This window comes from Gorilla gorilla, chromosome 17, assembly GCF_029281585.2.
Source record: "Gorilla gorilla gorilla isolate KB3781 chromosome 17, NHGRI_mGorGor1-v2.1_pri, whole genome shotgun sequence".
Lineage (NCBI taxonomy): Eukaryota > Metazoa > Chordata > Mammalia > Primates > Hominidae > Gorilla > Gorilla gorilla.
In genome coordinates this window covers 75,144,846-75,160,553 of record NC_073241.2, presented here as the reverse complement: position 1 = coordinate 75,160,553, position 15,708 = coordinate 75,144,846, and the positions used below count along the sequence as shown (strand labels likewise).

The 15,708-nt window shown below is 41.4% G+C and overlaps 1 protein-coding gene across 2 annotated transcripts in view; it reads left to right on the top strand.

Moving 5' to 3' along the window:
* Positions 1–15,708, top strand: part of EPG5 (ectopic P-granules 5 autophagy tethering factor) — a 117,330-nt gene that overhangs the window by 39,381 nt on the left and 62,241 nt on the right. For both annotated transcript variants that reach the window (XM_004059363.5, XM_055368147.2), the window contains 8 exons: positions 2,477–2,641; positions 4,988–5,107; positions 5,775–6,034; positions 10,547–10,687; positions 11,785–11,929; positions 12,161–12,358; positions 12,746–12,856; positions 14,540–14,662. In XM_004059363.5, coding sequence (XP_004059411.2) covers positions 2,477–2,641; positions 4,988–5,107; positions 5,775–6,034; positions 10,547–10,687; positions 11,785–11,929; positions 12,161–12,358; positions 12,746–12,856; positions 14,540–14,662 — 1,263 coding nt within the window. The remainder of the gene's footprint in view (positions 1–2,476; positions 2,642–4,987; positions 5,108–5,774; positions 6,035–10,546; positions 10,688–11,784; positions 11,930–12,160; positions 12,359–12,745; positions 12,857–14,539; positions 14,663–15,708) is intronic.

Here is a 15,708-nt window from a genome sequence, read left to right as displayed (position 1 = left end):
GAGATGTAATTCACATACCATACAATTTACCTATTTAAAGTATATACGTCAGTGGTTTTTAGTCTATTCACAGATATGTGCAACTCTCAACACAGTCAATTTTAGAGCATTTTCATCACCTCAAAAACCCTTAGACTTCAGCTATCACTTTTTTTTTTTTTGAGATGGAGTTTTGCTCTTGTTGCCCAGGCTGGAGTGCAGTGGCTCAATCTCGGCTCACTGCAACCTCTGCCTCCCTACAACCTCTGCCTCCCAGGTTCAAGTGATTCTCCTATCTCAGCCTCCCAAGTAGCTGGGATTACAGGCGCCCGCCATCATGCCCGGCTAATTTTTTTGTATTTTTAATAGAGACGGGGTTTCACTGTGTTGGTCAGGCTGGTCTTGAACTCCTAACCTCAGGTGATCCACCCACCTCGGTCTCCCAAAGTGCTGGGATTACAGGCATGAGCCACCGTGCCTGGCCCAGCTATCACTCTTACTCTTCTATCTCCTTCAGCTCTAAGCAGCTTTCTTAGGTTGGGGTCCTAAGCACCTTTCATAGATTAGGGCCCTAAGCCCTAATCTAATGTCTGTCTCTAGATTTTTGCCTATTTCAGACATTTCATATTAATGGAACTATGTAATATATGGTCTTTGTGACTGGTTTATTTCAGCTAGCATGATATCCTCAAGGTTCATCCATGTTGTAGCATGTGTCAGCATTTACTTCATTTTTAAGCCTGTATAATAATTCCTTGGTGCGTGTGTGTGTGTGTGTGTGTGTGTGTGTGTGTGTGTGTGTGTGTGTATAACTTTTTGTTTATCCATTCATTCATTGATGGGGACTTGGGTTGCTTCTGCCTTTTGACTATTGTGAATAATGTTTCTATGAATGCGGATGTACCAATATCTCTTTCGGGCCTTGCTTTCAGTTCTTTTGGGCATGTGAGAAGTAGAATTGCTGGATCATGTCATAATTCTATTTTTAATCTTTTGAGGAGCCATCATACTGTTTTCCATAGTGGCAGTACATGGTCATTTTCCTTTTAAGAAAAACAATGTTGGCTGGGCACAGTGGCTTACGCCTGTAATCCCAGCACTTTGGGAGGCCGAGGCGGGTGGATCACGAGGTCAGGAGATCGAGACCATCCTGGCTAACACGGTGAAATCCCATCTCTACTAAAAATGCAAAAAAAAACAAATTAGCCGGGTGTGGTGGCAGGCACCTGTAGTCCCAGCTACTCAGGAGGCTGAGGCAGGAGAATGGCATGAACCTGGGAGGCGGAGCTTGCAGTGAGCTGAGATCACGCCACTGCACTCCAGCCTGGGCTACAGAGCGAGACTCCGTCTCAGAAAAAAAAAAAAAAAAAGAAAAACATTGTATGCTACTGCAAGATGATTATATTGAGATAAAAAGCTTTTCATATACAGTTCAATACAGTAGGAAGTTTTCTGTTGCTCCTTCTTGAGTGATTAGTGGATGAATTCCAGAGAAATGTACAGTGGATCATATGATTCTTTCAGTTTGAGCTCATGACATTTTTCTCAAGTGTTTTTCTTGTTTTTGGCTTCTTTTTTTTTTTTTCTCCCAAGACAGAGTCTTGCCCTGTCACCCAGGCTGGAGTGCAGTGGTTCAATCTCAGCTCACTGCAACGTCCGCCAATGGGTTCGAGCGATTCTCCTGCCTCCTGAGTAGCTGGGATTACAGGCGCGTGCCACCATGCCTGGCTAATTTTTAGTAGAGACGAGGTTTCACCATGTTGGCCAGGCTGGTCTCAAACTCCTGACCTCAGGTGATCTGTTCACCTGGGCCCCCCAGAGTGCTGGGATTACAGGCATGAGCCATCATGCCTGGCCCAGATTTATCTTAATTTGCACACTTGGATGTGTTATTTTAAAAGTAGTGCTGTAGAATTTCTGTAAATAGGATTTAAAAATTTTTTATTGTGGATTTTTCAAATACATATAAAAGTAATGAGAATAGTATGGTATAATGGCCTATCATCAAGTTTTAACAATAGCTATCAACTCTTGGTCTCTTTGTTGATCTTGTTTCATCTTACCACCCTCCCACTCACCCCATCCCCGGCCTAGATGGCTTGGAAGCCAATAGAGTATCTTTCTAAATGCCATAGAATGAATAATTACTTAAAGTGCTAAATTCTTTTGCAAAGTGAATAGCCGTCCCCTGATTTATCATGACTTTAAAAATGTGCATTAGTGTGGTGGTTTACCTAAACTGAAGCATACCAATTTGAATATTTAAAAAGATTGATCTTTACAAAGGATTATGAAATGTGCTTTTGATGTATCATCAATTTTAATACCCACTTGATTTGGTTGTCCGTGATTTCCATTTCACTTGTCTAAAAATTAAACAAAACTCCAGTTCCTTTTGGAGAAATTTTTTTACAAGCAGTTTAATAATATAATATTGTAGTAATATAGCATTGTTTCTAAGTCTTTATTTAATGATTATTGTTTTCTTTTTAATAAGGTTTCTCTATACTTGTTTAAAGAACTGCCTTTGTATCTTTGGCAACCTTCTGCATCTGAGATAGCGGTGATTCGGGATTGGTTATTGAATTACAACCTGACAGTGGTGAAGAATAAACTGGCCTGTGTTATTCTTGAAGGACTGAATTGGGGATTTGCTAAACAGGTATGTGTTCAAACCATTCCCTGGAGACTGGAGGTTGTACTTGCATCTGTTTCAAAGAAGGATTTTCTCAAAACACTAACATTTCTGAGTACCATTTGCAAGGTCTACAAATTCTTTCAGCTGTGTCAGAGTTTAGGATTTTCTCTTTAATTCTCTTTTGCAGAATGAGCAACTATTAAATGAGGATAAATTGTTCCACATTGAAAAATTCTTCCCTTTTTCCTTATTCCCATGTATCTGTTTTTATTTTTTATTTTTTTTTTTGAGACAGTCTTGCCCTGTCACCCAGGCTGGAGTGCAGTGGCACTATCTTGGCTCACCGCAACCTCCTCCTCCCAGGTTCAAGCAATTCTCCTGCATCAGCCTCCTAAGTAGCTAGGATTACAGGTGCATGCCACCACACCTGACTAATTTTTGTATTTTTTAGTAGAGACAGGGTTTCACCATGTTGGCCAGGCTGGTCTCGAACTCCTGACCTCAAGTGATCCACCTTGCCTCGGCTTCCCAAAGTGCTGGAATTACAGGCATGAGCCACCGTGCCTGGCTGTATCTGTTGTTTTGTCTCTGGCTAGTTACTTTAGTTTCTCCTAATTGCCTCTTCTGCCTCTCGTTCCTTTTTCTCCTGTAATTTGTCTTGCATGTCATTTTCAGGGTTGTTTTCTGAAACACTATGCATTGGTTAAGAGTCTGAGCTCTAAGCCAGCCTGCCTGGGTTCTGATCCCAGTTCTGCCACCTTCTGGCTGTGTGACTCTGAGCAAGTTTCCTAAACTCTTTGGGCCTTAGTTGCTTATTTGTAAACATTCATATTAACGAGTATACCTCAATGTCTCACAGGGTTGTTTTTTGTTTTGTTTTGAGATGGAGTCTCAATATGCTGCCCAGGCTGGCCTTGAACTCCTGGGCTTAAGAGAGCCTTCTGCCGAGTAGCTGGGATTACAGGCGCGTGCCACTGCGCATAGAGTTGTTGTAAAGGTTAAACAAATGAGGAAACACAAGATGTTTAGGATGATTCTTGCCACACATTACGTACTCAGTGGTGTGGTTATTATTAAGGGTTTGCTATGTAGCATGTATCTTCAGAGATACATTTCAAGTGATTTTCTCTGTTAAAAGACCTTCCCTGCCTCTTTACCATAGGCCTTATTTGTTAGCTCTTCCATAAGAAGATTAACATTTAAAAGGGAAAATGGTGGCAAACTCAGCCCTTTACACCTGTCTGACAGGTTTTGTTCTGAGCAAGTCATTTAGTCCTGGACAGCATGATACCTGTTGTGCAGATGAGGAAACTGAAGCCCGGGAGCTTTTCTGCTGAGGTGTCCTTGACCACTTGGGACTGCCCATAGATTCATCTGGGCCCTCTCTCATTGACATGCTCGTAGGCAAGAGCTACCGGGGGCTGTTTTCCACCTTCACATTCTCTGGCTTGTGAACAGAATCACCTAGGCTCTCCTCTTGAAGAGCTGAGTGAGAGTCTCCTCATGCCTTTGTTAAGAGTTAGGAAAGTCATCTTTCTGAAAGGTTTAAGGAATGCATTTTTCCAGGCTGCAAAGGAAGATAGTGTAGGAAATTTGATACGCAACTTCAGGCATCAGAAGGAATATTTTACCTGTGTTGCTGAGTGTCTTATTTATTGTAACTAATGATAGAACAGGAAAAGGGAATGTAGACATAATTTATTAAATATCTTTCTCTTTTTTTTTTTTTTTGAGTCAGAATCTCACTCTGTCACCCAGGCTGGAGTGCAGTGGCACGATTTGGCTCACTGCAACCTCTGCCTCCTGGATTCAATCACTTCTGCTGCTTCAGGCTCCCAAGTAGCTGGAACTACAGGCGTGCACCACCATACTTGGCTAATTTTGTATTTTTAGTAGAGACAAGGTTTCACCATGTTGGCCAGGCTGGTTTCAAACTCCTGACCTCAAGTTATCTGTCTGTCTTGGCTTCCCAAAGTGCTGGGATTACAGGCATGAACCACCATGCCTAGACAGTTCATTAAATATTTTTCTGTTTAATTAAGCATCTTCCTGGTTTGTGGCATTGCCCTTGACCCGAAGTGTTTGTAGAGATGCTTGGGTGGAATGGGGGATGACATTCAAAGATAACCTTTTTTGGCTGGAGTAGGGGTTAAGTCAGGTTCAAACCTATCTAGGTACAGTGTTATTGCCCTTGACAGTTTTTTGCCCATTGTCATTTTATAGTTTCACTGTTTGGGATGTGATTTTTGGAACATTTAGCTTCAACATTGAAGATCCTTTGTTACTATTCTGCCTAATGTTTTGATTCAAAGGTACAAAAACAAAACAAAACCAAGGTTGTATGTTTGTGATTATTTTTCTCTTTAAAAGGCTACCCTTCATCTGGATCAAGCAGTCCATGCTGAAGTGGCTTTAATGGTTCTTGAAGCTTATCAGAAGTACCTTGCACAGAAGCCATATGCTGGGATTCTCTCTGAAAGTATGAAGCAGGTATTTCCTTCTCTTCTGATTTGGAAACATGAATCTTTATCTTCCCAAGACATTTAGAAATAAAGATGATAGACTTATACTATTGACCATTAGGTATCCTAAGAACATTTCTAGCAATTTAAGATGTTATAATTGACTTCTGTGGTTTGATAAAGATTCTTCTTTAAGAAATAGCCTGTATATAACTATTCTAATATTACAGAATTTGAATTGAACTGCAGTGGTGTGTTAGAGTTTGGTTGTACTGGCTCTGGAGAACTGACTTAAATTTTTAGAAACTTTGCAAGCCAGGTTATTAAACCATTGGTAGCTTAAAATTGACTATGGTGGGAATTTTTACACCACCAAAATTGGCAAGCGCTATATATGAGACCTCCGTCCTGATGGTTAAACTTATTTATCAGCACACTATTCATTGAGTATGAACTTTTATGTCACTTTTCTTTTACATGAGCTAAGATCAGGTTCACAAAGTGACTAGCAAGTAAGCGCAAGTTGCGAGTGAGAAATTGCTTTGATGTAGTGCAGTGAACATTAATTGGAGACCAGCAAGTAGAATATTCCTCTGCGTTGAGGGCATTGTTGGTCACAAAAGGAGATGAGTGTATGAGCTTACTGATTTAATTTGTGTGTGACTAATGTGGCTCAAAATAAATACTTGTTTTAGGTTTCATATTTGGCCAGTATTGTTCGATATGGAGAGACACCCGAGACCTCATTTAACCAATGGGCCTGGAATTTAATCTTGAGGCTAAAACTGCACAAAAATGATTATGGAATACAGCCGAATTGTCCAGCTGTTCCCTTCTCCGTCACTGTGCCTGACATGACAGAGTCACCCACGTTTCATCCTCTCTTGAAGGCTGTGAAAGCGGGCATGCCCATTGGCTGTTATCTAGCCTTATCTATGACAGCTGTGGGCCACAGGTACAGTGTTGGGCTGAACCACTAGGGTTGCTGAACCTTGCAGATAGTTCTAGAATTTTATGTTTCATATCCCAAGTTCTGAGGCCTCTGTCAAACCTATTGCGGAGTAATTAGGGCCAAATAATAATCCTTGATTAACAGCTTATCAAGGGGAGATGCTGCCCAAATTCACATACTTCAGATTTGTACAAGCAAGTCACCTAAATGTTACTTTATGAAGAGAGTTCTGCTTGTCTCCTGGAGTGGAATGTTCATGTCAGCAGTAGATTTGTACTGTCTTCCTCAGAATTGTGATCAAATAAAAATAATTGATCACCTGTAGTAAAATTTTTGAAAAATTGATCGTAGCCCAACTCAGGCTTTTTTTTTTTTTTTTTTTAATTTTACTTTAAGTTCTAGGGTACATGTGCACAACGTGCAGGTTTGCTACATACATATACATGTGCCATGTTGGTTTGCTGCAGTCATTAACTCATCATTTACATTAGGTATTTCTCCTAATGCTATCCCTCACCCAGCCCCCCACCCCACGACAGGCCCCGGTGTGTGATGTTCCCCGCTCTATGTCCAAGTGTTCTCATTGTTCAATTTCCACCTATGAGTGAGCATGCGGTGTTTGGTTTTCTTAACTAGAGGTCCCCTTAACTGTCTAGAAGAATGAAATGCCTGACCAGGTCACATGCCTCTCTGATATGAGCCCATAGCTGTCTGTGTGTCTTCTACTGGAGCATTTATCACACTATATCATAGTTAATCTGTTTAATTTTCTCAGAGATTGAGTTATATATAACTTCTATGAGAGAAGTGCCCAGGAATGGCATTTGTCTTGTGTTACCATTTTATCACTAGTGATGAAGACTATATCTGATGCAGTAAATAATTGAATGCATGAATGACTTCTCAGTTGATTAAACATCCTTCTCTTTAAAGATTCTTTTCTTATGCATTAATTTTTTTCTAGTCTATTCATTTGTCTTCAGACTCTGATCTCTGCTTTCTGATTCTTATGTTTTAGAGTCACTGTAACACTTTTTAGCATCCTCATTTCAACATCTTGTTCTACAGTAAGTGTAATTTCAGTGGGATACCAGTTGCAATCAGCTGTAGTCTTCAGCGTTGTGCTATGAAGTAGGAGAGATAAAGAATTGTTTGATAGCTTTCCTTGGGTTGTTTACAGTTTTGTTGAGATGATAGGCATAAATAAATCGGCAGTACTATAGAATATAATTGCAGGCTGGATGATGTGTGGAGAGCAGTGGTTCTCAACTTCTGCTGTTCTTTAGATTCACTTTTGGAGCCTTTTAAAAATCCCAGTGCAGGGAAAAGGGTGAGAATCCTGGCCTAAATGGGCTGGGGGCCAGTTCTCTAAGTATCTCTAATGTACACCCTGGATTGAGAACTACTTAGAAGCTGAGCAGAAAGAATGTAAAGGAAGGAGAGATCAGTATGGTGGGATACCTTCATGGAAGAGCTGACTTTTGGAAAGGAGTCTTAAATTAGACAAGACATCTGTCGCAGTTTGGATGTTTGTCCCCCTAAACCTCATGTTGACATTTGATCCCCAGTGTTGGAGATGGAACCTAAATGGGAGGTGTTTGGGTCATGTGGGCTGATCCCTCATGAATGTCTTAGTGCCATCCTCTCAGTAATGAATGAGTTCTTGTCTCTTAGTTCCCATGAGAATTGGTTGTTAAGAAGAGCCTGGCACCCCGCCTCCTCCTCACTTCCTATCTCACCATGTGATCTCTGAACCTGCCAGCTCCCATTGGCCTTCTGCCATGTGTGGAAGCAGCCTGAGGCTCTCACCAGATGCCCAGTCTTCCAGCCGGCAGAATCATGACTCAAATAAACCTTTTTTTCTTTATTAATTGCCCAGTCTCAGGTATTCCTTTATAGCAGTGCAACGTGGACTAAGACAACATCCTAGGCTGATGAGCAGAGTGATGTTGTGTTCCTCTTACAGTTACTTAGTGCCCACAGTTAGTTCAAGGGCCATCTCCTGCCACCTGCAGCCCCTGTACATTCTGAACAGCACACTCACTGTGTTTTATTGTCATTGTAATCTCCCCTGCTCCTCATGGACTGTTTGCTCTGTGAAGGTAGGGACATTGTCTTGTTCAATTGTGTATCTCTAGATCTTATACTTAGTAGGTATTCAACAAATGCTGGTGGGTTGAATGAATGTGGAAAGGAGCCTCAGGTGTCTGAGTGGGTAAGGGGAGAGGAGGGGAAATGATGAGGAAACACTTCTCACTGACGCCTGTGATTCATGTTGGAGAATGGAGGTGATCAGGTGTTTGGTTGGGCCAAATTATGGAGAGATTTGAAAGCTAAGTAAAAGAAGGTAGAATTGATTTAGAAAAGAGGAGACCTGATAAGGGTCCTTAGGAACATACTCTTTATATTGTTTCCAGTAGCTCTAGTGTTATTAACGGCTTCCTGTACTTCAGGTTTCCCATCTCTAAAATGGGAGTAATAATAACACCAAACTTACTTTATGAGGCTTAAGTGAGTCAGAGCACGTGTAGGCCAGGTGCAGTGGCTCACGCCTGTAATCCCAGCACTTTGGGAGGCTGAGGCGGGCGGATCACGAGGTCAGGAGATCGAGACCATTCTGGCTAACACAGTGAAACCCCGTCTCTACTAAAAATACAAAAAATTAGCCGGGCGTGGTGGCGGGAGCCTGTAGTCCCAGCTACTCGGGAGGCTGAGGCAGGAGAATGGCGTGAACCTGGGAGGAGGAGCTTGCAGTGAGCCGAGATTGCGCCACTGCACTCCAGCCTGGGCGACAGGGCGAGACTCCGTCTCAAAAAAAAAAACCACACATGTAACATGCCTAGAACAGTGTCTGACGTGATTCTCTTGAGTGCAGTTATCTGAACTTAAGTGTTTTATGATTTCTCAAATTTCTTGTATCCATTCTGGGACCATAGCTCTTTATTCACTGATACTGCTGTGGGCTCTCTCTAGAGATAACTTTTGATTTGTGCTGATCACTGAATCCTGAATGGGGGTGAGAGTGAGAAGGAGCATTTCCTCTCAGGGCTGATCTCTAGTGTAAAACTCCATGGTGGGCATTTGGGATTAGGTGTACTGGAATATAGAAGTAACTTAAAACAATCTTAGGTATGGGTGGAGTAGGCAGGGACATAAGTTGTTTGTGAATATAATATTACAGACATCGTAGAGAAGTCAGAAAATCACCCAGAATATTTCCCATCATAAAATCATTGATTTTTTTTCTGTTTATTTTCATCCATCATTTTTCGTTTGATCTTTTTAAAGATGTATGTATAATTTTATATCCTTAGTTTTTCACTTTACAATTGTAAGTAGTTTCCTTGTGGCATAACCTTTGCACAATTACTTTATTTTTTGAAATGATTTTCTCCCCCAGAATTAAAGCAGTATAACCAAGCTGCAGAATTAGGAAAGTGGAGAAAAAGCCACTCACTTCTGCCACTCTTGTACAATGACTCTTTTGTTCTGACATTGTCCCTGTATTCGCCTCCACAAATAACTTTTCTTTACTAGTAGTTATGATCATGAGTATAAAATTTTATGTCTTATTCCCTAGTATCTTTATAGCAGAAGTGTTTTTCCACATTGCCTTTGGTCATCATGTGTATTATTTTAAAATACAATAATATTTCCAATTGAAAGGATTTTTCTAAAATTGCCTTAAGTCATTTTCAACCTCTCAGTTTTAGAGTTAAAAATAAACCTGAAAAGCGCCTCTTTACATGGATCATATTTTATATTTTTTTTCCATATTTGAGGTTATTTTTTAAGGATAGATTCTTTGAAGTGAGGCAGAGAATAAAACTTTTATGCCAAATTGGTTTTGGCAGAATTTTGCAGTTTATGCAGGTTGAGTATCCCTAATCTGAAAATCTAAACTTTGAAATGCTCCAAAATCTGAAACTTTGAGTTCTGACATTGCACTCAAAGGAAATGTTCATTGGGGCATTTTGGATTTGGGACTTTTGGATTAGGGATGCTCAGCTTTTAAGTATGATACGAGTGTTCCAAAATCTAAAATACTTGGTCTCAAGCATTTCAGTTAAGGGATAGTCAACCTGTACTGACAGATTGAGGTCACTTTTGAGTCTCCTCTTTGCTGTGATACCTTGTGGGAATATCTAGACAAGGAGAGTCCCTGTGGCTCTTAGGAGAAGCTCTTTTTGAGAAATAAAATATGGTAGTAGAGAGCACTCTGGATTAGAAATTTGCAAACTGACGTTCTCATTTTGACCTTACTCTAGGAAATTATGTGAATTTGGGCATGATACTTCACCTTCCTCATCCATACAATGAAAATAAAGATTAACTTTTAAGTTTCTTTGCATTTCTAGAATTCTGGGTTCAGTATTTCTCTGTGAAGATTGGGTATAAAACATGTGTTGGAGACCTGAGATAACCCAAGGTATTGAAGGCTCATAACTCATTGTGAGAACAGAATTTTATGAACCAGCTCCCTTGTGTATTCATTGCCTTTCTCTTTTTCCATAGCATTGAGAAGTTCTGTGCAGAAGGCATCCCACTGTTGGGAATTCTGGTCCAGTCAAGACATTTGAGAACAGTGGTTCATGTCCTGGATAAGATTCTGCCTTTATTTTACCCTTGCCAGTATTACCTTCTGAAGAATGAGCAGTAAGTGTATTCCATCTATGGCAGGAGACACTCTTAAACAGTCCAGCAAGTACAAATGACTGTGTCTTCTGGTTTCTTAAGTAAAATAAAGGGAATGCTATTTCAACAGCGTATTATGGGGCAAAAATATTCTGCATCCCAGTTTAGAATGCAGGTTGATGAACAGTGATTCTAATAATGACTCCAGTTTTATTACCATGAAAGATATTTTTCCTTTTCATTTATTATAACTTTGAATTGCTTATTAAAGCTTAATAGTATATGAAGGAGCAGTTGTTTCCCTGAGATTCTGGGAATCGTGCTTCTGATATTAAACAGCAAATGGCTTTGCCATTGTAACAATAGAAAAGATTGTTTTAAATTGTTTACAGTGCACATAGTGCAGTGTTGCAAACAGATAAGATGCTAGGAAGGTGGGAAGAGAACAACCTGTCTAGGGAGGCAAGAGTAAAGCATCTGGCTGGGGCCTCATGAACAGTGATGAAAGGGGAGGTGAGGCCTCACCCCATATGGAGGAACCCTGTACAGTGGGGACATGAAGTACATCCAAAGGCACAAGGGGAGCATTACAGTTTTCCTGTTATGTGTCTTTTCAAGCAGTATGTCTCCAACTTGCCCAAAAGATCTTATTAAATATGGATTCCCAGGTTTCTCCCCCGGAGATGTTACTTTAGTAGAAATGGGTTAGGTCCTGGGAACTACTCACCTAACCCTTCAACCCCTTTTTAAGAATCAGCACCCTGGGCATGAGGCAAGTTTGGAAACTGAATGGTTTGGAAACATCTCTGCCTTTATTCATGGAGTTGGGGAGTGAGGAGGGGAGAGTGGTGCCTTTGGGTGTTTTTCCTCTAATGCTGTTTAACTTGCATGTGTTTGTGTGTCGTGGATCTGTTCTTAACACCTCTGTGGGTAGATAGAATTCCTTTTACCCCATGTTAAATGTGAAAACTTTATTCTTCTAGAATCCCTTCTTAAATAGTGCTTTGGTCGAAAAATGGGACCAATTTAGGAATTTTCTGTTTCCTCATAAGTAATTAGGGAAAATTCTGTTGAGTTCTGATCGGAAGGTAAAGTGCGTCCTCCTGTGTGCTTGGCAGGTTTTTGTCGCATCTCCTCTTGTTCCTACACTTGGACAGCGGTGTCCCTCAGGGTGTCACACAACAGGTCACCCACAAGGTGGCACAGCACCTGACAGGAGCCAGCCATGGGGACAATGTGAAGCTTCTCAACAGCATGATCCAGGTGAGGGCCTTGCAAGCCCCTAAGCACACTCCCGCCTGTCTTCCCAACCAAGACCTCTAGCGTTAGCACACTTAGGTTTTAGTCATTTCAGATCACTTGGCTTAGTGTGCTTTTGGCCAAGAAAGGCAATAGATTTGGGCTTTGTAGTGGAGGTAGATAGTATTTTGTTGCTATTTAAAAAATGAGAGGCTGGTTGTTATCTTTCCCATCACATGAGCCTTTTCTCCACAGGCACACATATCTGTAAGCACTCAGCCCAATGAAGTGGGCCCCGTTGCTGTGTTGGAGTTCTGGGTTCAGGCTCTCATAAGCCAGCATCTCTGGTACCGAGAACAACCTATCCTCTTCCTCATGGACCACTTGTGTAAAGCAGCTTTTCAGCTGATGCAGGAAGACTGCATACAGAAATTACTCTACCAGCAACATAAGGTAAAAAACCTGTTAGAGAATTTATCTTTCAGTGATTGGCTAGATAAAGTAGCTTTCTAAAAAGATTCCCCCAAGTACAGTTTTCAGTTCTACTCTGTGGCCATTACCTTCTTTAAGCTTTGCCTTAATGGTACCTTATCCCGATAATCGCAGTCCACTAGCATAGACCCTAGGGAAGTTGGAAAGGACACCCCAGGAAGAGTCCCGCTTGTTACATTTGGCTGTAATGCTCTGCCTTGGACTATTGCTGCTGGTGGACTCATCCTTGAAATCTCTGTCTTATCAGAATCTTGTATTGTAGTAAGACAGTTGCTGATACTCTTGTAAAGGTCATTGATAAGATTTTCCTTAAAGCCTCCTCTCTCTGCTCCACATCTCCCGGTGTAGAATGCCTTGGGTTACCACTGTGACCGGAGTCTGCTCTCGTCTTTGGTAAGCTGGATTGTGGCAGGCAACATCACTCCTTCCTTTGTGGAGGGCTTGGCCACGCCCACTCAGGTAGGAAACTGACTGAGAGGATCATTTGTTATCTTTGTGAACTTTAATCTCATGATCATCCTTACAAAGAAATTACTAATAGTCTAAACTAACTTTTATTTAGCACTTATTCTAGTGTAAGTATACTTTTTCGTTTAATCTTTACAGTAGCCCTTTGGTGAGGTTGTGCTGTTGCCATTCCTGTTTTACAGAGGAGTTAACTGAGTTTTTTTTTTATTTTTATTTTTTTTGAGATGGAGTTTTGCTCTTGTTGCCCAGGCTGGAGTGCAATGGCGCAATCTCAGCTCACTGCAACCTCTGCCTCCCGGGTTCAAGCTATTCCCCTGCCACAGCCTCCTGAGTAGCTGGGATTACAGGCATGCGCCACCACGCCCAGCTAACCTTGTATTTTTGGTAGAGTCAGGCTTTCTCCATGTTGGTCAGGCTGGTCTCGAACTCCTCACCTCAGGTGATCTGCCCACCTCGGCCTCCCAAAGTGCTGGGATTACAGGTGTGAGCCACCGCGCCCTGCCTGAGTTTTTTTTTTTTTTTTTTTTTTTTTAATTAAAAAAACATTTTTGGATACAGGGCCTCACTTTGTTGCCCAGGCTGGTCTCAATCTCCTGTTGTTAAGTGATTCTCCTACTCCCGGCCTCCCTAGTATTTGGGGACTACAGGCACACTACTGTGTCTAGCTGTAACTGAGGTTCAGTGGAATTAAGGGCTGTCTCAGGAGTAGACAGCTCTTGATCATACCCCAGCCAGCTGGACTGCAGAGACTGCCCAGCAGCACTGCAGAGAGGTTTAGAGTGGGCACTGGAACCAGACAGTCTGGGTTTCAATCTGGTTTCTGCCGTTTGTTAGCTCTGTGCCTTGGGCAGCTTGCCTACCTATCTGTCCTCAGTTTTCTCAATTGTCAAATGGGAATAATGATGGCACCTATATGTAAACCATTTAGAACAGTGCTTCGCACATAACCAGTGCTCACTGAGTGTTGGCCATTGTTATTATTATCATCATCAGCAGCATTATTTTTATCATTACCACCTCTTAGACTTTGTGTATAAAATTATGTCTGTTTCATCTCTTAAATCAGTAGTAATGTTCTTCAACCTCTTATTTGTCTTACTTCTTGCTCTTCTTCCCACCTCTCATGGATTGAGCTGGAACAAACTCCTTGCTGTTACCTAGACACATCCCTGGCTTTTCCTCTTTTTGTCTCTGCCTAGGGGATTCTCTTACCAGCATGCCTTTCCCTCTGACATCTACATAGAACCTTCTCTGATATAGCACTTTACCTTGACTCAGTCCTCGTCACTGCTCAACTTCACATTTTGCTTACTTATATATTAGTCTTGTCTACTCCAGTAGATGGAAGACTTCTTAAAGACAGAGCCCCTGTCTGGTCCTCTTTCCTGTCTCTCTTGCACACAGATCTTGCCTGGTAAATATGGAGTTAATGAACATCTTGTACTAAAGTAGCCTTTCCAAAGGAATGTAACATTTTCCAATGATCTATTTTATTTAAATTTATATCTGCGACAAGGATATAGGTAGGTATAAAAAGGTGTTAATTTTAGAAACTGCAAATATTTGCTGATTGAGCTTGAGATAGGAAGAGATTTAAATTGTGGAATATCAGGATGTATTTTGTCAGTGGGGCGAGCTCCTCCTTCCCCTCCCCTTTATGTGGTGTCATTGTAGGTCTGGTTTGCCTGGACAGTGCTCAACATGGAATCCATCTTTGAAGAGGACTCCCAGCTCCGGAGAGTTATTGAAGGGGAATTGGTGATAAACTCTGCTTTCACCCCTGACCAAGCTCTGAAGGTACAAATAGGAGTTCTGCATTTGAGTGGTAGAAGGTGGCTTACACTTTGATGCTGATGGATTCACCCGTAGCTTTTGAGCTTTTGTGTTTTATTTTGTTGTGAATGTTTGGAAAGCTCAACAACCAAACCAATACTTAAAACTGTGTAATTGAAGAGTACTTGCTTCTCAAGGTTTGTTTAACAAGAGTCTCAGCCTAGTATTTGAAGGCTGGATCATTGCACATGTGACGGGCGTTGTCATTGCATCCCACGTACATCAGAATTCCCTGGAGAACTTGTTAAAAAGCAGATTCCTAGACCTCATCTTCTGGGATTTGGAGTCTCTGAGTCTCGAGTGGGACAAGGAGGTTATTTTTTGAAACTCCTAGCTGATTCTTAGGCTTACTAATGTGTGGGAAAGACTGGAATAAGGCTTTAAAGCCCTTCTATTTTAGTACAGATTTTGCTTTTGGGTTTCAGAGCCTGTTAAAGAATTTGCTTTTGGGTTTCAGAGCCTCTCAAAGAATTCAGCATTCTTGAATGTCCTTTTGAAATCTGAATTTTCAAAAGATTGATAAAGTTTGATAGTCACATAGTGACATTTTCTTCTTTTCTTTTTCTTTTTTTTTTTTGAGACAGAGTCTTGCTCTGTCGCCCAGGCTGGAATTTTACAATGGCACAATCTCAGCTCACTGCAACCTCCACCTCCCGGGTTCAAGCAATTCTCATGCCTCAGCCTCCCGAGTAGCTGGGATTACAGGAGTGCACCACCACACCCAGCTAATTTTTCTATTTTTAGTAGAGGCAAGGTTTTGCCGTGTTGGCCAGGCTGGTCTTGAACTCTCGACCTGAAGTGATCCACCTGCTTTGGCCTCCCAAAGTGCTGGGATTACAGGTGTGAGCCACTGCCCCCGGCTTTACTTTTGGTTTTCATATCTTTCTATTCCCTTGCACTATAACGTTGTATTTGTCAAGGAATTTCAGAAATGAAAATGAGGTTAGACTAGATGACTCTTAAGACCCATACCCATTTTGGGGTCTGTGAAGTGTTTTGACAGAATAAAA